The 23,117-nt window shown below is 45.3% G+C and overlaps 1 protein-coding gene across 5 annotated transcripts in view; it reads left to right on the top strand.

Annotated features, from left to right (window-relative positions):
• HLCS (holocarboxylase synthetase) overlaps nucleotides 1-23,117 on the top strand; it is a 248,844-nt gene that overhangs the window by 51,245 nt on the left and 174,482 nt on the right. For all 5 annotated transcript variants that reach the window (XM_033232435.1, XM_033232436.1, XM_033232433.1 and 2 more), the window contains 3 exons: nucleotides 3,569-3,731; nucleotides 5,162-6,105; nucleotides 12,100-12,282. In XM_033232435.1, coding sequence (XP_033088326.1) covers nucleotides 3,680-3,731; nucleotides 5,162-6,105; nucleotides 12,100-12,282 — 1,179 coding nt within the window. In that variant the 5' untranslated portion in view covers nucleotides 3,569-3,679. The remainder of the gene's footprint in view (nucleotides 1-3,568; nucleotides 3,732-5,161; nucleotides 6,106-12,099; nucleotides 12,283-23,117) is intronic.

Genomic DNA, 23,117 nt, shown 5'->3' with positions numbered 1-23,117 from the left:
CCTTTTTCTAAAAGAGGTCTTTGACCCTTCCCTATCTGTGGTTTTTTCTTTTTCTGTATCAATTTAATGCAAATCTGAGTCTTTTAAAGTTTAATAGGTTTTTTTTTGAGACGAGTCTCGCTCTGTCGCCAGGCTGGAGTGCCCAGGCTGGAGTGCCCAAGCTGGAGTGCCAGGCTGGAGTGTTGGCTCACTGCAACCTCTGCATCCTGGGTTCAAGCAATTCTCCTAGCCTCAGCCTCCCAAGAAGCTGGGATTACAGGCGCCTGCTACCATGCCCAGCTAAATTTTTTTTTTTTGAGACAGGGTTTCACTCTTATTGCCCAGGCTGGAGTGCAGTAGTGTGATCTCGGCTCACTGCAACCTCTGCCTCCCAGGTTCAAGCGGTTCTCCTGCCTCAGCCTCCTGAGTCGCTGGGATTACAGGTGCCTGCCACCACACCCAGCTAATTTTTTGCATTTTTTAGTAGAGACGGGGTTTCACTATGTTGGCCAGGCTGGTCTCGAGCTCCTGATCTCAGGCAATCCACCTGCCTTGGTGCTAGGATTACAGGTGTGAGACACCACGCCTGGCCAATTTTTGTATTTTTAGTAGAGATGGGGTTTCACCATGTGGGTCATGCTGGTCTCGAACTCCTGACCTCAGGTGATCCACCTACCTTGGCCTCCCAAAGTGTTGGGATTACAAGCGTGAGCCACCGCGCCCAGCCTATCTTCATTCTTTTACACTTCAGTATCTGGTTGTAATAATAATGGTTGAAATATTGGTTGAAAAGACATATTATTTCCTTATTGAATTGTCTTGGCATCCTTGTCCAAATTCAGTTGTCCATGAATGTGTGTTTATTTCTATACTGTCAGCTCTGTTCTGTGGGTCTATATGTGTTAGTCTATTTTCACACTGCTAGAAAGAACTGCCCAAGACTGAGTAATTTATAAAGGAAAGAGGTTTAATTGACTCACAGTTCTTCATGGCGGGAGAAGCCTCAGGAAACTTACCATCATGGCGGAAGGCAAAGGGGGAAGCAAGGTGTGTCTTACATGGTGGCAGGTGAGAGACAGAGACAGAGAGGAAACTACCAAACACTTTAATTGATTGACTGATTGATTGATTGAGACAGAGTCTTCCTCTGTCACCCAGGCTGGAGTGCAATGGCATGATCTCAGCTCACTGCAACCTCCAGCTCCCGGGTTTAAGTGATTCTCCTGCCTCAGCCTCCCGAATAGCTGGGATTATAGGCACCCACCACCACGCCCGGCTAAAACTGGTCATGAACTCCTGAGCTCAGGTGATTCACCCACCTCGGCCTCCCAAACTGCTGGGATTACAGGCATGAACCACCGCACCTGGTCCAAACACTTCAAAAGTATCAGATCTCATGAGAACTCACTATCAGGAGAACAGCATGGGGGAAACTGCCCCCACCAGGTCCCTCCCTTGACACATGGGGATTACAGTTGGGGATGAGATTTGGGTGGGGACCCAGCCAAACCATATCACTATATGTCTATGCTTATGCCAGTTGGACGTTGACTTTTGAAACCCAAGTTGCTTGGATGAGCAAGGACCCTGGGGGCAGAAGTGGTGTGTCTTGCGGGAATCCCCCTTTCCTCTGTAGGTTCAAGATTTATCCCAACACTTGACTTGGAAGTTCATTATTATCTAGTCAGTTCTTCCAGACTTCTAAGGTAATGCTTTATTCATTTATTTTATCCAGCATTTAAAAAATAGTTTTTAGGAGGAGTTCTAAAATCCTATCCCACCAGTATATAAAATAGAATTCAAGCCAAGTGTGGTGGCCCGAGCCTGTTGTCCCAACTACTCGGGAGGCTGAGGCGAGAGAATTACTCAAGGCCAGGAGTTCAAAACCAACCTGGGTGATACAGCGAGTACTCATCTAAAAAAATAAATAAATACAAACAAATAAAAATGGAATAAAAAATTATTTATCTATAATTATGAAATTCAGGGCAATGTGTCCCTGAGAAGGTATCTTTAGGAAGTAGAGGAATCATTCATGGCATCTTTAGAAAAAGACTGTGCTGCTCACTGCTGCTTTTAAAGCCACATTTGTGACTGCTAATAAAAGCAGCTGTCGGTAATTGAGTACTTTATTCCGGTTGATCTAAGCTTTCTACTGGGGTCATTACATATACCCTTTGATGTCATGAACGCTACCAACCTTTAAATTATATTTATTTATTTATTTGGTTTTTGAGATGGAGTCTCTCTGTCACCCAGGCTGGAGTGCAGTGGCATGATCTTGGCTCACTGCAACCTCTGCCTCCTGGGTTCAAGCGATTCTCCTACCTCACCCCCCCGAGTAGCTGGGACTACAGGCATGCGACACCACGCCTGGCTGATTTTTATATTTTTAGTAGAGTATTCTTGTTTTACAAATTAGGATGCTGCGAGGGTCAGAAGCTTGCCCGAGGACAGACAGCGATGATTAGTTGTCTTTGACTCGGCCTCAGACCCCTGACTGCAGCGCCGGGCTCTTCACCTCATAGGCTCTCTTCTCTATGGGAACCCTCAGCGAGAGTATGGGTGTTCCAGGCCCCAGTGTCACAGTCTTCTGTAGTAAGAACTGGAAGGCTAAGCGGGGTGTTTTGCCTGCTGTCTTTCTCCCTGTCCCCCTTGTGGTGGGAACCTAAACCTCCTTACAGGGAGGAACTGTCTGGAGAGTCTTTTCAGATTGTTCTCACAGTTTGAGTGCAGGAACCACAGGGGAAGCATGTTTTAACATTCTGATATCTGGAGTTCAACTCCAGAAAGTCCAGTGCACCAGACAGGGAGGGAGTTGTGCTTGGGACTCTGAAGGTCTGATGTGCTCCTTGGGAGGTCGGTTGCACTTGGTCTCGGATCACACTTTGAGACAAGCGGGTCCACAGGTTACATTGAAAGTAATTGGGTATTGTGGACTTGTTGTCTCCTCTTCTCTGTTTTTAAAGGGCAGCATGATACTTTTCTGGTGTGTGGGGAATGTCCCTTTATCTTTTAGTTCCCTAAAAAGGTGGAGACTTCAGTTACTTTTTTTTTTTGAGACGGAGTCTCGCTCTGTCGCCCAGGCTGGAGTGCAGTGGCCGGATCTCAGCTCACTGCAAGCTCCGCCTCCCGGGTTTATGCCATTCTCCTGCCTCAGCCTCCCGAGTAGCTGGGACTACAGGCGCCCGCCACCTCGCCCGGCTAATTTTTTAAATTTTTTTAGTAGAGACGGGGTTTCACCGGGTTAGCCAGAATGGTCTCGATCTCCTGACCTCGTGATCCGCCCGTCTCGGCCTCCCAAAGTGCTGGGATTACAGGCTTGAGCCACCGCGCCGGCCGACTTCAGTTACTTTTAAATGAGAGAGTTCTATTTAGTGTTTTGTAAGCACTGTTGTCAGGTAGAGATGAGAATGTTTGATTCAAAACAACTCTGATATTAATAAAATGTAGTATCCAGTAATTTGTTATTAATGACTATAATTTAGTGATAGGAGCCTCAACAGAAAAATAAAGTATCTGGTTATTTTAGAGAAGAAAAATCTCAACCTGTCTTTTCCCATCGCCTCCCTCTCCTGCTTTTTCTCAGATTGTCAAGTGGTCAGACTGTTGTTTGCCATTAGCTTGCAGACCTGGGGATCCTTATCGGCTAATTGCTGAAGCAAGTGTGGACAACTTCAGCAAGCTGGGGGTGGCATTCATGGAAGATAGACTCCACATGGATAATGGACTGGTACCCCAAAAGATTATGTGTAAGTAACTTTAGAAAATGTTTTTATTGGCCGAGCATAGTGGCTCATGCCTGTAATCCCAGCACTTTGGAAGGCCAAGGCAGGAAGATCGCTTGGAGCCCAGGAGCTTGAGACCAGCCTGGGCAACATAGACACCCGTCTCCAAAAAAACAAACAAAAAAAATTAGCTGGGTGTGGTGGTGCATGCCTGTGGTCCCAGGTTCTTGGGAGGCTGAGATGGGAGGATCACTTGAGTTGGGAGGTTGAGGCTACAGTAAGCCATGATCATGCCACTGCATTCCCATGTGGGTGACAAAGTGAGGCCCTGCTTTTATCATAGTGGGACACTATAGGTTATTAGCTTAAGGACTGTTGAGCACTCTTACTGGTATGACGTAAGGGCTATGCTTAGTTTCAGTTTAATTCAGTCAACAGGTTTGATTTTACTATAATAATATACAATTCATGCACGTGTCAAGATTTTTTTGGGGGGCTGCAGGGTACATTTTTAGTGCTTATTAAATTTCTTAAACAAGAATGTTTCATGACTGCATTGCTCATGAGGTGGCATTCAAATTCAGAACCCATATAATATTTATTCCACATAGTTTAATACAGTATAACTAGTGTCTAGACTACAGTTCTGATTGAGTGGGAAGCTAGTGTTACTATGAAGTTCTAAATCAAACAGCTTTTTACTGAAAATATATGTATCACAATTTTTTGGGACAAATCGTTTTTCAGGAAACACACAAACTGTTCTTCCTTAATTAGACTTAAAAGCAGGCTTTTTATGTCTATGAATGTCTTCTTTCATCTCATGGGCAAATAAATGTCCCTTATGAGCTCTGGAAGTTCATGTAAATCCCTTAATATCCAGAATCACCTCGTACGTGTCTCCAATACCATATCTGACACGTAGCAAGTGCTTGATAAATGTTTTTGAATTAGTGATTGTCAACTTATGTTCCAGTCCTGAGACAAGATACTGGGAAGAATCTTCTCCCATTGATCCTATGGCATGTCCTGAGAGTGACATTTCACTGGGGCGTGCTGGGGTGGACTCTAGATATGTGTCCTTTTTTATTGCTCAGTTTCATTATTGTAAAGGAGAGTAACACCCAAGAAATAGAATCTGTGAGTAAGGAGGCAAAAGCACCTCTCTGAATCTCACTTTCCTCACCATTCCGTAAGAGGGTCTTAGGTTCTCCGATAGGTATAAAAGCTGTTGGGCAAACTGCTGATTTCACTTGGGGTCTTTAGGTAGGAACAGTTAGTGTTTCCAAAGGATGCCCCCGGATTGAGGGGGGATGCAGGTGGGAGCCGTGCCAGTGGCTGTCCTGGAATGTAAGTCCCAGAATGCAGAGAGGGTGATGAGATTCTTCAGATGAGCTACGTGTCACACAAGAAGTGTTGATTAATTCTCTCCCTCTCTCCTGTTTGTGCCTTAGCGGTGCGCTTGCAGGACTCCACTCTGAAGGAAGTTAAGGATCAGGCCTCAAACAAGCAAGCCCAGATCCTAGAGCCGAAGCCTGAACCTTCTCTTGAGATTAAGCCTGAGCAGGACGGTATGGAGCACGTTGGCAGAGATGACCCAAAGGCTCTTGGTGAAGAACCCAAACAAAGGAGAGGCAGTGCCTCTGGGAGTGAGCCTGCTGGGGACAGTGACAGGGGAGGGGGCCCCATTGAGCACTATCACCTCCATCTGTCTAGTTGCCACGAGTGTCTGGAACTTGAGAACAGCACCATTGAGTCAGTCAAGTTTGCATCTGCCGAGAACATTCCAGACCTTCCCTACGATTATAGCAGCAGTTTGGAGAGTGTTGCTGATGAGACCTCCCCTGCAAGAGAAGGGAGAAGAGTCAACCTCACAGGAAAGGCACCTAACATCCTCCTCTATGTGGGCTCCAACTCCCAGGAAGCCCTCGGCCGGTTCCACGAGGTCCGGTCCGTGCTGGCTGACTGTGTGGACATTGACAGTTACGTTCTCTACCACTTGCTGGAGGACAGTGCTCTCAGAGACCCGTGGATGGACAACTGTCTGCTGTTGGTCATTGCTACCAGGGAGTCCATTCCTGAAGACCTGTACCAGAAGTTCATGGCCTATCTTTCTCAGGGAGGGAAGGTGTTGGGCCTGTCTTCGTCCTTCACCTTTGGTGGCTTTCAGGTGACAAGCAAGGGTGCACTGCGGAAGACAGTCCAGAACCTGGTTTTCTCCAAGGCTGATCAGAGCGAGGTGAAGCTCAGCGTCTTGAGCAGTGGCTGCAGGTACCAGGAAGGCCCCGTCCGGCTCAGCCCTGGCGGGCTCCAGGGCCACCTGGAGAATGATGACAAGGACAGGATGATTGTGCATGTGCCTTTTGGAACTCGCGGGGGAGAAGCTGTTCTTTGCCAGGTACTCAGGGCAGCATGGATTTGGTGATCTTTGGGTATCTGTGGGTATCTTTGAGAGGGAATATGTCTTTTAAAGCTACACGCTTAAAAGTTTCAGGAGCTCGTGTGCTGTGCGCTGTTTTTGACTGTTGCCTGGGAGCTTTTGCTGATAGTGAGCAGAAAGTTGAGTTTAGTTTAGGGCTTTCTTGAATACCCTGATTAACCAAAAGACTTGTGAGGGAGGAACAAGACAGGTGTCAGGGTTAAATGAGCTTGCTGGTTAACTAAGGCTGAGTCAGAAAATTCTTGTTTTGTTCTTTACTAGTAATGATCTTTCTCAAATACATTGGTCTGCTTTCTTGCCTTAGAGCACTCGTTGGTTAATATAATTGATCCTTTATTTAATGTAGGAAGTTGAAACCATCAGGGTAGTGATTCTAGACGTCAGTGACCACTGCGATGAACTACTGTAGTTGATTGCCAAGGTAGTTTGTGTTAAAAACATCTTCAGAGTCCCAATTCCTTTCTTATGTTTTGTCACTCTTCCAAGTGCTGAAGAAAAACTTGAAATAAGAGAATATTGAAGCTACTGAGATTTGTGGCATACTAATACATAGGTAGGGGAAAAATGGAACGAGGATGAAAGGAAAACGCTAATTTCTTTTTCTTGCTTAGGAGATCCTTTGGCTCTTTTTTTTTTTTTTCCTTTTATTCCATCTTCTTTTTCCTTTTAGCTTTTTGTTTGTTTAAGCAAACGGTAGCGGATGGACTATTTCAGAATTCCTTATCATTGACTCCAAATCTTTTAATCCTTAGGGGAAAAGGTTTTCATTAGAGTTAGACGAACGTTCACTTGTCCTTAAGGATTTAATGCTCTAAGGAGAAATTAAGCAGATGTAGATATTTTGTCCAGGAGAGTCCCCAAGATAAGTGTAATTGATTTTGTTTTATTATAGCGATCTTTTTACTGAGTTAGAGAATTGTTTCTTTTTTGTTTTGTTTTCATTTTGTAATGCCTTGTCTTTTTCCAGTTCTCCTGGAAGCTAAGTTTCTTGAATTTTCTGACCAAACATTTTTTCCAGGGAGTATATATTTGTTTCTTTACTATACCTACATTTTAAGCAGAGATGCTTACGATTAAGGAATTCGGACATTAGGACAGATGAACGCATACAACCCAAGCAGGTTTCCTGCAGTGCTGCAGACCACATGAATTAGCATTTGGAGGCGTAATAAATGTTCCTCTTATCTTTTTCTCTGCAAATATGGTAACTATAGTAACTGCATATTCTCAGAAAATCCACTTAAAAACCCAACTTCCTAGAGCCATATTTCAGTTTTGAAGAGTGAATTTTACCACCCCTGAGCACAGACTTGTACTAGAAAATTGATTTGGCACTGTTGTGATTCATTTCTCTGAGTTACATAGCAAATCTGCTTGCTGCACCATTTAAATTGACCCCATTACTATCATAAAATTTGATACTGCAGTGTATTGCCCTAGGAAAAAAAGGCAATATGATGCAGCTTCACAAATCAGATTCAGAGGATTAGAATGTCATTTTTGATTTTAAATGACTTCCAGTCTTCTGTGTGACAGGGTCACAGTTTTCTCCACAGGCCTGTGTCTCTGTGATACCTTACTGAGATCAAAAAATAAATATTATCACAGGCTGGTTAGTTTCCTCTTTCCCTGTTCAATTTCATAGTCTTCACCTTTGTAATAAATCTAGTAATGATGTAACCCAATAAGAGGAGGTAAAGGATTTCAAGGGCAGAACACAGCTGCACCCTAGGCACTGGTGTCCCAGCCAAGTAAGCTGCAGATCTGATGCCTTTGCCATTCATAATAATAAAGAAAGAGAGGAAATGTTTGTATTTTCGCTGTACTGATCAAGTTTGCAGGGAAAACTTGAGGCTGTGGATTAATGCTGACATTTGACTGTCAAATAGACCAGGAGTTTGCCATAAAGTTGTCCACAGAAAATCTCTAAAATGGATTTTAAAAGATTTTGTTTTCTTGTTTAGCTTAGCACATGGCAGCAGTGGGTCGCCTTTGATGGCAGAGTTTCTCAACCATGGCACTATTGACATTTTGGGTCAGAGAATGCTTCGTGGTGAGAAACAGTCCTGTGCATTTTCGGCTGCGGAGAAGCATCCCTGGTCTCTCCCCACTAGATGCCAGTATCACCCTCTCCCCGCATTTGTGGCCGGAGACATTTTTTAAGTTCTGGTTTTCGGTCCAACTAAAAAGTCTTATTTTTACAGGAAGGCCAAGTTACAGAAATAGACCTGTCATTATGGTAACAGGATTACACCCAGAGGATGAGACTCTAGTCCAGTACCTCTGTGGACAAGGAGTACAGATCTGCCACCCACACACTCTGGCGTGCCATTTCTCCCTGCTCATTGGGAGCGTAGAACCAGAGGTGGCCTCTTTTCTGGTTTCCATTGTAGAAGCACCTACATCTTGAAACCATAAGACAGTGAAACCAAGCAGTTCTCGGGGTTTCAGCAGCCGTCTTCCTCCTTGTCTCTGGGAACTCCTCCCGCTTGTAGCGCCATTCTGTTTTCCATCCTGGCGTTGTTCTCATGTGAAAATGAGTTAATATAATTCACTGCGTGTGCGTGTTCGCTACTCTGTGTATTTGCCCTGACCAGCAAGTCCACGTGCATTCATTCGAGCACCTCTCTCATCCCTTCGGCTCTGGTGGGAACAGAACTTGACTTACTTCATTTCTGCCACCTGTAAGGGTTAATCTCTGGAATAGCCGTGTGCTCAAGTGAATTAAACGGGTCCTGCCGCTGTGCTGTTTGTCTACATTGGCATAACTTTGTCCACCATAGGGGAGAGGTGCACATTTAAGGTAGAAGCGCACTGAGTAGGATATGGATTTTTTATTTTTATTTTTTTTGAGACGGAGTTTCATTCTTATTGCCCAGGCTGGAGTGCAGTGGCACATCTCGGCTCACTGCAACCTCTGCCTCCTGGGTTCAAGTGATTCTCCTGCCTCAGCCTCCCAAGTAGCTGGGATTACAGGCATGCGCCACCAGGCCCGTCTATTTTTTTTTGTATTTTTAGTAGAGATGGGGTTTCACCATGTTGGTCAGGCTGGTTTCGAAATCCTGACCTCAGGTGAGGATACGGATTCTTCAGAGGGTTTTGCTTTTCTGCCTCTTCCCCTCTCCCAGGCTATCTAGAAACAGGCCCACCTGACCTGTTGCCCCCGATCGGCGTGCTTGGTCTTAGAGGAAGCAGCCAGCCTGCAGCTAGCCAGCTGTGGTTTGGGGACCATGTTGGACGGTGTCCTGCAGACCTTTTCTGATTGGCCTCAACCTTTCTTTTTTGAGCCAGAGTCTCACTCTGTCACCCAGGCTGGAGTACACTGGCACGATCTCAGCTCACTGTAACCTCCACCTCCCAGGTTCAAGTGATTCTTGTGCCTCAGCCTCTCAAGTAACTGGGATTACAGGCATGCGCCACCACGCCTAGCTGATTTTTGTCTTTTTAGTGGCAGTGAGGTTTCGCCATGTTGGCTGGCCGATCTCAAACTCCTGGCCTCAAGTGATCCTCCCGCCTCGGCCTGCCAAAGTGCTGGGATTATAGGGGTGAGCCACCACACTCAGCCAGGCCTCAACTTTTAACATTTGGTTAGTGTATTTGGCTTGGTTAAGGTGTGGGTGGGAACTGAGAGATTTTAAGTCGCCTGAAAGCTGGCACTATGCTTTTTATTTTCATAATACTTCTATAGTATCAGGCTAGAAGCTTTGCATACAGTAGGCAAAGCTGAAACAAACTAAGTCAGACGAGCTCAGTTTGCTTTTCTGGGTACTCAGTGTTCTGGCAACCTCCAGGTTCCAATGCTCATTTAAAATCTGATCTCAGGGGAGCTAGAGGTTCCAGTAAGTTCCTTCATCCCAAGACAGAGGCTGTTGATAGGTGGAGATATTTTAAGTTTTAACTAGACAACAAAGCCTGAAGTAACTAGGTGAAGTTCCAAATCTTAAAATTCAATCAGGGGAAGGAGGGTGGGAGGAAAGGCCTTTCTGGTGTCCAAGAAATCCTACTCCTCCCTCAGTAAGTCCTCACTTAAAGCTGTTGATCGGTTCTTGGAAACTGCACACTTAAGTGAAATGACATACACTGAAACCAGTGTTACCACAGGCTAATTGATAGAAACAAGAAGTCAGTTCCCATGGCGTATTTCTGGTCACAAAGACATCACCAGACTTCTAAATAAAGGACAAAACACTGAAACATTGAAATACATATGAGTTATATGTACATTTAAGAAAGATTAATAAAAACATAAGATAATTATTTACCTGATTATTTCAGTTCAGCATGGTGGGTGGCCGCGTGGCTGGAGCTCAGCCTGGAGGCTCAGGGCACTGGTTGGGGAGCCAGCCCTGACTGGGATGCCCACCCATCGCAGGGCACACTCACACCTGCACTCACACTTGCTCAGACCAGGACCATGTAGACGCATCAGTTCACCTAATGTGCACAGCTTGGGGATGTGGGGGGAAAATGGAGAATCTGGAGAAAACCGGGGCAGACATGGGGAGAGTTTGCAGACCCACAGAGGGTGGCCCCGGCTGGGAAGGGATTTCTTTTTCCCCTCATCAACATCATAACAAAATGACTTTGAGTGAAACAACATTATTCAAGGACCTGATGTTTTGAATTCCTGCAAACTCTCTCTCTCTTTTTTTTTTGAATGGTCACACTCTGTTGCCCAGGCTGGAGTGCAGTGGCACGATCATGGCTCACTGCAGCCTCAACCTCCTGAGTTCAAGGGATCCTCCCAGCTCAGCCTCCCAAGTAGTTGGGACTACAGGTGCACCACCCACGCCTGGCTAATTTTTGTATTTTTTGTAGAGACAGGGTCTCACTGTGTTGTCCAGGCTGGTCTGAAACTCCTAGGCTCAAGCAATCCTACCATCTCGACCTTCCAAAGTGTTGGGATTACAGGTGTGAGCCACTATGCCCAGCCTTCTGCAAACTCTCTTAAAATGATGAATAAGGCTGCTCTCTTCCCAGGTATTGTTTTCCATTTATGGCTAGTAGGCCAAATGGAAGTTTCCAGCGTGAGCCATTTGCCTCCCTGAGCTCACTGGCAATTAGGTTTTCAGCACAGCTGTCTTTCTAGGTTGTTTTTTTTTTTTTTAAATGGAGTTTTTGCTCTTGTTCCCCAGTTTGGAGTACAATGGCATGATCTCAGCTCACCGCAACTTCCGCCTCCCGGGTTCAAGCGATTCTTCTGCCTCAGCCTCCCGAGTAGCTGGGATTACAGGCACATGCAACTATGCCTGACTACATTTGTATTTTTAGTAGAGACAGGGTTTCTCCATGTGGATCAGGCTGGTCTTGAACTCCTGACCTCAGGTGATCCGCCTGCCTTGGCCTCCCAAAGTGCTGGGATTACAGGCATGAGCCACTGCGCCCGGCCCTAACTATTTTATTCCTATAACCAAGTTAAGTAACTTGCGGAAGGTCATATGACTGATGAGTGTGGAACATGGAGAGAGATGATGACTGTCTAGGGTCATTTCCACCATGGCCTCTCTGCCTGACAACCAGAATTTGAACAGGCTCTTTGGAATCATTTTCTTGTTGGCCATGACTTTCCAGATATTCAGCTTCAGAGTTTATGTGCTATTGATAATTAGAAAAATTCAAGTTCAAGTTTTCTCTATTGGGTTATACTGTGTCCCTTAATTTTCAGAGGAGAGCAAAGCTATGAGCTATCCGGGTATGATGTGCTCACTTGGAGAAGAAAACTGGTAAAGAAATTTTTTGGCCGGGTGCGGTGGCTTATACCTGTAATCCCAGCACTTTGGGAGGCTGAGGCGGAAGGATCGCTTGAGCCCAGGAGTTCAAGACCGGCCTGGGCAACATAATGAGATCCTGTCTCTAAATTTAAAAAAAAGGAAAGAAAAAGAAAAAAGAAACTGTTTTTCTTATTGCCTGTGTGTGCCCCCCCATTTATATAGTGCTATGTTTTCCCTTCAGGTGCACTTGGAACTACCTCCGAGCTCCGACATAGTGCAAGCTCCAGAAGATTTTAACTTGCTTAAGTCAAGCAATTTTAGAAGATACGAAGTCCTTCGAGAGATTCTGACAACCCTTGGCCTCAGCTGTGGCGTGAAACAAGCTCCTGCCTTAACTCCTCTTTACTTGCTGTCAGCTGTGGAGGTGAGTTGTGGGCTCAGCCGGGCAGAGCACACCACGGCGTGGCCCTCTTCACAGTGGCGGCCCGTTGCCTTAATTGTTTTATTTTGGTTGGTTTTGATTTTTCATTTCTGTTTTGACTTCGGGTTTGGAAATCATCTTCAAGATGTGCACATATTCATTTTGTGGGGGGAGGGTTATGTATAAGGGAGGGATGACTGGTAGAGTTTAGAAAGGTGTTAAGTCTGTAGGTGTGGCCCTTTCCGCGTTGGGGGGAAGAGGGTCCCTGTGTCAAGAGTATATTCAGAAACTGTAATTGTATTCATTGGGGATTGAAAGCATTTGATTTGGGCTGCTTTCAGCAAATCTTTGGAACAATCACATTTGTGCTAATGTCTGCCATCTTGTGGCAACAGCGCTCTGGGTTTCACGTCTGTGAGTCGTGTCTAACAGGAAAATGCCCACGGAACTGGGAATGTGGTTGGCAATTCTCGTGGCCAGTGCCTGCACTTGCTGCCTGTGATGGATACCTGGGTTTGGGCAGGTTGCCAGATTCTCCAGGTGTGTGTTCTTGCTAATCCCCCTGCTTGGCCATGCTGTCAGTTTCATAGTCATTGTGACAAATTATTTTGTCTATTTCTGTTGTCATCTCTGAACAGACAAATTTGTGAGTTTAGTGACATAACCACGTAGTTTCTGCAAACATCAAATAGTCTAGGTGACTTTAAACACTAAACTTACCTACTTTCTCTTGAAACGAACAAATTATACCTCTCATCCCAACATTTTTTAAAAAGGAGGCACTTTCTTTTGTGTTACACTGTGTCCCTTAGTTTTTGGAGGAGAGCAGAGCTGTGAGCTATCTGGGTGTGATGGGCTCACTTGGAGAAGACAGATAGAAAATCTGAGAGCACTGCCACTCCCCTAGACCTTCTCTGTCAGTGTTTTCCTGGGGATGGAGGGCTGGGGCTGGCTACCTTAGTGAGTGCCTGCTCTGAGGCTCCCAGCTGGGGAAGTCAGGGAGTGAGGTGGCTTGGCCTTGCCCTTGGCACAGCTCCTTGCCCTTTCTCAGAGTTCAGATCATGCTGGTCTTCGAACTTGACCTCCAGACTCTTGGACAGAGCAGTGGATAGGAAGAGCGGCCCCGCCCCCGGTTGTTCTCCTGTGAGTGGAAGTGTGGAACTCTTGGCATTTCTGGTGTATTTAGGATGAGTATAACTGAAATACCCAAGTCGGGGCTTTGTGTCATGGGTCTGCTTATATTCAAGCACACCACAGACGCTGCGCGTTTTTGTCCTTCTGGTTTTTTAAACAGCCTGGGGCAGTGGGAGGTGATACATTTTCACCTGTTCATTGATCAATTAAGGGAGTATTCATTTCCCCCTTCACAAACTTTGGGAATGAAATGCTTGAACGTGATTAAAGCAAATAGTTGCTCTGTATACACATACATGGACACTCCCTACTAAGCCCCTTGTTACATAATAACTTTGGAAAATAATTATTTTCAGAAATGTTCACTTCCTATTGTGGGCTCTCCACTTGGCCTTGTTGATTTTCGTGAATGTCTGTACTGTGGACTACTTTCCTCTCAGCCACTTATTTCTGACTGAATTCTGCTTTACTTTGGCAGCCCAAGGAATGGAATGAGTATGTGTATGTTGTACATATCCTCATTTCTTAATGTTTATTTTTAGTTTTTGAGGCGGGGTCTTGCTCCGTTGCCCAGGCTGGAGTGTAGTGGTGCCGTCACGGCTCACTGCAGCCTCAACCTCCCAAGCTCAAGCGATCCTCCCACCTCAGCCCCCCGAGTAGCTGGGACTACAGGTGTGTGTCACCATGCCTGGCTAATTTTTAATACTTTTTGTGGAGACAGGGTTTTGCCATGTTGGCCAGGCTCGTCTTGAACTCCAGAGTTCAAGCAATCTGCCCGCCTTGGCTTTCCAAAATGTTGGGATTACAGTCATGGCATGCCCGGCCTCTTAATGTTTATTAACTCTACTTAGGTGTCCTTGAATCTGCTAGAGAAGGAAATGGCAGAATTCAAAGTTTATATGATGTCTTCTTGGAATATAAGTTCTCTAAAGGATTATGGTGCAAATGAATTTGAAGGTGGATATGCACTGCCTGAGATGGTCTTTCCGGAGGCAGCTGAATTCCTCCTGTGCCTAGTCACGGGGCTATGGGTCAGTATTTATAGATCTGGACCACAGAGACTGGGAATGGAATTGGGTTTGTACTTTATATTTGGTTTTCTTTCCAGCATCCCTACTTAACAGATCTCAGTCATCCCCATGGAATTAAGTTCCGTGGAGAGGATCTTGGCACCCAGTCATCTGCTAAATCCTGCCTGTCCATTAGGCTCATCGCCTGCCTTCGGGATTGGATGCCCGGGCTGGCTTTCTGCTTCCTGTGCCCTGCAAGATACTCTGTTGCCAGGAATCAAAGATCTCTTACCACAGGGTGTCGCTGCTGAGCTAGGCTGCCTGGCATACAGGCCCCTAGAACTATAAAGTTGTTCTTCGGAGATTTAATTTTTTTCTCTCTATATCAGTTTCACATAGTATAGTTTTATAGCTTTCCATTATATTGGTGGCACTTTCTTTTGGGTCTGCAGAAATCGTTTCAATGTCCCAGTTAATAATATTCATCTTTCATTCAACATTTACTGTGTCCTAGGTACTATTATAGTATGGGATATGAAAGAACAAAATAAATACGCTAGTTATCTAAATAGTTTTACTGCGTAGCAGCTGTGTTTACACAGTTTGGTGCCTTGACACTTGCTCTTTATGACGAATAGCGCAGAAGATTTATGTGCTTCTCTGTTACTGTGATATAACTGGAAAGAATAGCACCAAGACCCAAGGAGAAAAAACACTCGCCTCAACAACAGTCAGCCCTTGGCATTTGTGAAGGATGTGCTCTGAGACCTTCATCGATACCCAAACACCATGGTAGCGTGTGATTCCCACTATAAAACCCAGTCATGTGTGACTTCATCAGCGTCACTGTGCACGACACCAAGAGGAAGCAGGGCTTGGCTGAGGTGCAGACTCTGGGCGGCTGAGCTGGGCTTCCTCCGACCAAGGCTTTCACGTTTGATTCCCAGGAGCAGAATTGAAATTTGGGTCTCAGCAAAATGACAAAAAGTTAAACCATAAAACAAACGCACCAACACATGTTTACCACACACCTATCTCCGTAGAAAGAAGACTGGGCCAGGTGCAGTGGCTCACGCCTATAATCTCAATGCTTTGGGAGGCCGAGGCAGGTGGATTCCTCGAGCTCAGGAGTTCGAGACCAGCCTGGGCAACCTGGCAGAATTTTGTATTCTTTACAAAAGATACAAAAATTAGCCAGGCATGGTGGCGCATACCTGTAGTCCCAGCTACTCAGGAGGCTGAGGCAGGAGGATTGCCTGAGCCAGGGAGGTTGAGGCTGTAGTGAGCTGTGATTGCGCCACTGCACTCCAGCCTGGGCAACAGAGAGTGAGACCTTGTTGCAAAAAGGGAAAAAAAAAGGAAACAAGACTGGAAGGAAGGAAATCTGGTATATATAGGATGTATTTCTGGTGGAGTGCTTAAGGGTGATTTTAATAATCTTTTAAAACTTTCTCTGTATTTTCCAAATTTTCTATAATAATTGTATATATAATAAGCCAAATTAGTTATTTGTTATTAGTTACTTTATAATGAGCCAGATTAGTTATTAAAAACTGAAAACAAATGACTGCGTGTCACTGGACTTTGAAGGCATCTCACACATGGTCACACTTGAATGTTAAGAGACAGGGAATCTCATAAATGTCGATACTGTGGTTAATATTAATATTTGACATATTATTTAGAAAGGGTTTGCTTTGATAGTAAAACACGTGACTCTTGTTCATGGCCTGTGACAGCTGTGACTCCCAGGGTTAACTGTGAGCTCTGAGTTGGTGTGTGGGGGCCTCCGAGCTGAAGCTCTCCCTTTGCTTCTGTGGGTGGTACAGGTACCCCTGAGTGCCCTACCACTGCTTAGATGTTCCAGTTTCTTGGCAGAGCCCTTTGAACTGTTTCTCCAAGACCATATATATGGGGACCTCTCCATGGCTTCCTCTCTGCAGATGTTGGTGGGTGAGAGTCTGATACACCACATGGCTCGCTGTGGGGTGTCCTGGGTGAGATCACCTGGTGGCCACCGCATCTTCCCGCCACCAGTGGGTGACAGGCAGTTAGCAGCAATACATCTTTACTGTGCTGGGACATGAGTGTTTTTGAGAGACACTGATTTTATAGGAGAAACACAATTCTTTCCCTTACAGAATACCAGAAAAAACATAATTCTTTTATATTTTATAGAAACATTTTAACAGATTTTATTTTCTATCAAATCTGATGTTATAGAGAAAACATAATTCTTTCCCAGTTGAGAAGCTAGCTGCCTTGTTTCTGTTTCTCTGGGTTCCATTTTCCATTTTACCTCTGCCAGAGTAATGGCAGAAAGAAAGAGCACAGGCTGCCACACTCTGCAGGGTCTCACGGGGAGGGGCAGCTGGTGGGTTGGGACTGGCTGGGGCCTGAACCTGTGTGTGTGACAGAACCAGCCTCCCACCCTCCACCCCTGCAGAGTTGCCTGCCAGTGGGTCCCTTTTTATTCCCCCACTGAGGCCAGAGGAAGCAGAATAGGGTGGGATGTGCCACCCCCCAAGAAGGTCGGCACCTTTACCTTGGGGAACTGGATGTGGCACCCCCGGGAAGGTTGGCACCTTCCCCTTGGGGAACTAGAGAACTTGTGCATTGCTCCCATAGTCTGGGACATCCGCTTAGGATCTGGGGAGCGCAAGATTTTTTCCAAAATGAAAAAGCTTGGGAACCTTGTGGGTGTTCATCGTGGCCAACAGTGGCTAATGGTGTGTAGGTGACTTGAGAAATAGAAGCCGGCTGGACTCTTAGCAGGGAGGGGTCCTGCGTCCAGTTACCTTACCCTTGGGATCAAGATGTAGCTGTCGCAAGAAGCGACAACTGAGTTTGTTACCGAAATAATCGGGCACAATCACCATGGGATGTGTGTGTGTGATTTTGGTAGTGGGGAGTTGTGGAATGCATAATATGTCCTTAAAAACAAAAACGATCAAGACCATCCTGGCTAACACGGTGAAACCCCGTCTCTACTAAAAAATACAAAAAAACTAGCCGGGCGAGGTGGCGGGTGCCTGTAGTCCCAGCTACATGGGAGGCTGAGGCAGGAGAATGGCGTAAACCCGGAAGGCGAAGCTTGCAGTGAGCTGAGATCCGGCCACTGCACTCCAGCCCGGGCGACAGAGCGAGACTCCATCTCAAAAAAAAAAAAAAAAAAACAAAAACGAGTTATGACATTTCCTTTACATTTAACCCCGAATTTGTACTGTGAAACTTTTTCCCCCCATAAAAAGCAGGTTTTGTTGGTAAGGTTAGTTTAGATACTTGTAAACATATCAAAAAATGGGTACAGAACCTTCTACTCCGGGAAGTCCTTTATGTTACGTTTATTTTTTATTGTATGTATTTAAGGTGTGCAGCATAATGATTTGATATATGTGAACATACTGAGATGGAGCTGTTTTTCAGATGTTGGTTGCTTTATGAAGAAACTGAGACTCAGTCATATATACCACACAGTTGTTCCTCCTACTCTAACTGGCCCCTTCATGTAGCAAACATCTGTGTGCCTGCTAAGTACAAGCCTTGCTGCAGAAGTTTCCTGAAAACGAGGGATAATTCCTCATCTTTGTGGCATGCGTTCCAGTTGACCAAGCTTTTTTTGCCCGTGTCGCCATCTCATGTGGGTCTCACAGTGACCCTGATAAGTAGGACAGGGTGGGGAAGGAGTCCTTGCCCCCGGGAGAGGAACCTGGCTTACAGGACAGTGAAGAGGCTTATGTATTTTTCGTTTCTGTTTTTTTTTGAGACAGACTCTTGCTCTTGTCGCCTAGGCTGGAGTGCAGTGGTGTGATCTCTGCTCACTGCAACCTCTGCCTCCTGGGTTCAAGTGATTCTCCTGCCTCAGCCTCCCAAGTAGCTGGGGTTATAGGTGCCCGTCACCATGCCTGGCGACTTTTTGTATTTTTAGTAGAGACAGGGTTTCACCATGTTAGCCAGGCTGGTCTCACACTCCTGACCTCAGGTGATCCTCCCGCCTCAGCCTCCCAAAGTGCTGGGATTACAGGCGTGAACCACCGCATCGGCTTCATGTATTTTTCTAATGAGTTAATTAGAATTCTCCACTTAAAAAAAATCTTTGCCTGACATTTTTTAGCATAGTATTTGATGTGGAATCCTCCCCTTCTCCTACTTTTAATCCTCGTTCTGAGTCTCGAATGTATAAATATGGAGAAGCTTCAGGCATAACTTTAAAATACAGTTTAAAAATAATTTTTAGAGATCCAGATTAGAGAGGAAGTCAGAATTCCAGGTGCACCTTGAATAGCTTTTGAAATGTGGCTGCTGTGGTCTTGTGCGGCTGTTTTACAATACGGCACCAGCTAAAGGCAGCTGGCAGATTAAAGCAAACATTTAAAAGCTTTTATAGCTATGAATGTGTTTAAGGGTCTTTCATATACCTCTTTCTCTCCTTTCTTTCTTCCTTCGCCCTTCACCTACACTGGAAATTTTTTGTTCATTTTGACTGACTTCCTGTTATCAAACATAATACCCATAGCAAAAGGCGACATGATGGGTTTTGACGTTGAATTGCAAAAGAAATCATACTTGGGGGGTTTTCCTGTGCTGCCTTTAGAATGTTTTATTTTTGTGGGAAGAAGGCTTTTCAGCTACTGTGTGTCCTGTCTTTTTACTTGAATCTTGTTTCCACAAGTGTGCCTCAAAGCAGCGCCTGCAGAGTAAATACCCAGGACAGAGATGTGTGCTTGTGGGAAATCTGCACAAACGCTTTTGTTGTTTTCCACGTTTAATTAGTTCTGTGATGATTCTGGCTTCTGTGCGTTGCAGCCTTTGCTGTCTGGCCTGGGGAAGGGGTGGTAAGGTCTCCGAGGCCGGGGGAACATTCCCGCTCAGCACTTTCCATCTTGGGATAGCATCCCGTCTAAGAAGCGTGGTTTTCTTTCCTCGGTCTATTTATAGCTACCATTTATGCAGTCACAAACTTGTGGATGGGAAACGGCCTCTTTTGGAATAAAAAAGTCCTCCAAGACCACATGCTTTTTGTCTCCTACCCGGGCTTCCTAATAGCTGCCATGTGTGAGCGGGTACGGATTCTGGCCTCACCTCCCGGGGAAGTCGGTGGAGGCTGTCTCCAGAAGGGCTTAGAACACTCTCACGTGTGGATTTTTGTCTCCCAAGTTCAAAAAAACACATCCTAGGAATAAGCCCATACTGGTGCCGGGTTAGAGAGCATGATCAAAGGGCTCCTGTGATCAGGTGCAGGGCCAAGGACTAGAGTTGGAGGTGGGTGCGGCGGTGGGGCACCTGGCGATGACAGGGAACCCTTGAGTCTGGCGCTCCGGGCCGCGGAGCTGGCAGTGTCAGCTCAGGAATGTTGGGGTCTGAGACCCGAATCCCATTTGATAAACGTTCTCCTTCAGTTCTTGGGATGTGAATTATAGCTGGGGAACACATTTTGTTTCCATGCATTGCCCATGATTTGAGAGTGCCGCCCAGAGATTTGCACTGACGGTCTTGGAAAAATGTTCGTAGTGTTTTGGGGGGCTCAAAACTGACAGGCAGTTTGTGGACCTGAGTGGTGTTTAATCCTCCGTTTCCCCCACCTGAGTGGAAAGGGGAGAAACAGCTTGGGGTGCGAGGAGAGCGCTCCTCTGCTGGAGCTCAGCCGATGCTGGGCAGCACCAGGAGGATTGCACAGGCTTCCTCGTGAAAGCAGGAAAACTCGGCCAAGGTTAGTCTGTCTGTCTGTCCCACAGGCACTTTCTCCTGGAGATAAAAAGGGAAGGCACCTTTTTTCTGAGAGATCTTCCCGATTTCTTCATTTTGTTGTAGCTGCATGTGTGTGGCTGAATCTCTCCAGGTACTGCGTGCCAAGTTTGGCCACACAGCTGTCCAGGTACTGCATGTTTCCAGTACAATTCTACATGATCCCTCTGCTGGTGTCATGGGCATTTTCTTTCTTAAAACGCTTTTAGGCTTTCGTTTAATAATAGAATCAGTGGAAGGAATACTGGAGTTTACGTTCCGCAACATACACCTACATCAAAGCATCATGTGGTATACCAGAAATGTACATATTTTTTACTTGTCAATAAAATAAATATTTTTTTCTAAAAAATAAATATTGGAGTTAAAGACTATAATTTCAGTTCTCATTGATCATTGGAGCCAGTGTCCCTTACAAAAAAATTCTAGAACTCAAATTTTATTTCGTGAATCGTGGAACATGTCTTTAATTTAAAACAACAGAGTCTGTTTTAATCGATATTTTTAAGGGTATTTGAGTTTTTAAAATTTCAACCGTATGAATACATATAGTTATTATGATAATATATATGCATATACATTTGTATATTTATTTAAGTGCATATGTCTGTTTTAACCAGAACTACAAAAAAACATAAGATTGTTGAGATAGAACGTGCCTTTGTGGAGCGGTCATTTCTCCCTGAGAGTGAGAGAAGACTTAGAGTAGCGGGTCTGGAGATTTCTGGTAAAAGGGAAATGGACTTTCCCTTGACACAGGGAGGTTCACAGCACGATTTTGTTATGTAGCTGTTCGTGTGTCTGGCGGGTCTCTGGCGTGTGTGTCTGAGTGCAGGGGACAGAGGCTGTGGGTGAAGAGGAGGGCTGCTTTGGCACTGTGCTGTTGCACCTCCGAGGCTGAGATTCAGATTCTAGGTGTGGGCGAAAGGAGACCAGCGTTGCCCATCAGCAGTCAGCTAGATCGCTGGGTCCTGAACATGCGTTATCATAGGACCCTTGTCGTCAGTTTCACACACCATGAGGCTTTCCTGAGCCACTGGTCTATAAATACTTTTAGTTTAAATCAACCTGCCTCTTATATGCATTAAGGAAAAGTTTAAAAAATTAAAGTTGAAAGTGAATGTTCTTTTTTTTTTTTTTTTTTTTTTTTTTTGAGATGGAATGTCGCTCTGTTGCCCAGGCTAGAGCTTGGCTCACTGCAACCTCTGCCTCCTGGGTTCAAGCGATTCTCCTGCCTCAGCCTCCTGAGTAGCTGGGATTACAGGCACACACCACCACACCCGGCTAATTTTTGTATTTTTAGTAGAGACGGGGTTTCACCGTGTTGGTCAGGCTGGTCTCGGACTTCTGACCTTGTGATCCGCCCGCCTCGGCCTCCCGAAGTGCTGGGATTACAGGCGTGAGCCACTGTGCCCGGCTGAAAGTGAATATTCTTCTCAGAAAACTTACTGAGTTTGCTTTTGTATGCCCTAGGTAAACATTTGGTAAGTTGCTCTCTTTTCTGAACAAAAATGAATCCTACATAGAGCAGTTCACTGAAGAGTAATTGAATGACGGCACCACTGATCCCCCTTCCTGTTTTTAATTTCCGTGAATAAGAAAATATACCTTTTGGCCGGGCGCGGTGGCTCAAGCCTGTAATCCCAGCACTTTGGGAGGCCGAGACGGGCGGATCACGAGGTCAGGAGATCGAGACCATCCTGGCTAACATGGTGAAACCCCGTCTCTACTAAAAAATACAAAAAACTAGCCGGGCGAGGTGGCGGGCGCCTGTAGTCCCAGCTACTCGGGAGGCTGAGGCAGGAGAATGGCATAAACCTGGGAGGCAGAGCTTGCAGTGAGCTGAGATCCGGCCACTGCACTCCAGCCTGGGCGACAGAGCGAGACTCCGTCTCAAAAAAAAAAAAAAAAAGAAAATATACCTTTTAAAAAAAACAGCGAACAGTAGTTTCATAAATTAAAAAATGATGGTTAATTTGGGGATGGGGGGATAGCCAGACTCTGCCTAGGATTGTCTAGATTATTATTTCCTATAGGCAACCTTGATACATTTCAGGATTTAATTTTTTCTGTAGCTTTTTAGTTCATAAAATGCTTTAAAGGTCAAAGGTCTATAATTTCGAAGGTTTTCCTCTGTGTATTTTTTCCTTCTGTGATGCTGGAGTTAGATGTAGTGTCTCAGATTGGCCAAATGAGTTTGTCTGGGTAGATGGCTTTTTAACATTTTTTAAAATTTTAATTTATTAGGTACATAGTAGGTATATACATTTATGGGGTACATGAGAGGCTTTGATTCAGGCATGCTGTGCGTAATAATCACACCATATAAAATGGGGTACCTATCTCCTCAAGCGTTTATCCTTTATGTTACAAACAAATTATATTCTTTTAGTTATTTGAGCATGTACAATTAAATTATTGACTGTAGTCACCCTGTTGTGCTATCAAATACTAGGTCTTATTCATTCTTTCTATTTTTTTTTTGCATCCATTAACCATCCCCATCTCTGCCCCACCTTCCCACTAGGGTGGGTGTCTTTTTTTTTTTCTTGAGACAGGGTCTTGTTCTGTCACTCAGATTGGAGTGCAGTGGCATGATCATGGCTCACTGCAGCCTTGAACTCCTGAGCTCAGGTGATCTCCCACCTCAGCCTCCCAAGTAGCGGGGACTACAGGCACGTAGCACCATACTCGGCTAATTTACTTTTATGTTTTGTAGAGATGGAGTCTTACTTTTTTGCCCAAACTGGTCTCAAATTTCTGGGCCCAGACAATTCTTCCACCTCAGCCTCCCAAAGTACTGGCATTACAGGTATGAGCTACCGTGCCTGGTGGGTTACCAAATTCTCATGGCCAAACCCTTCTCTATTCTATTGGGACGGAGAGTAGACAAGAAGACCTTTCTCATCCTTTCCAGGACTCTCTGCGGTATTTATGCTGGCCTTGGTA

This window comes from Trachypithecus francoisi, unplaced genomic scaffold, assembly GCF_009764315.1.
Source record: "Trachypithecus francoisi isolate TF-2019V2 unplaced genomic scaffold, Tfra_2.0 Lachesis_group14, whole genome shotgun sequence".
Classification (NCBI taxonomy): Eukaryota; Metazoa; Chordata; class Mammalia; order Primates; family Cercopithecidae; genus Trachypithecus; species Trachypithecus francoisi.
The sequence above is the reverse complement of the archived record's forward strand: the minus strand, read 5'-3'. Positions and strand labels throughout refer to the sequence as shown.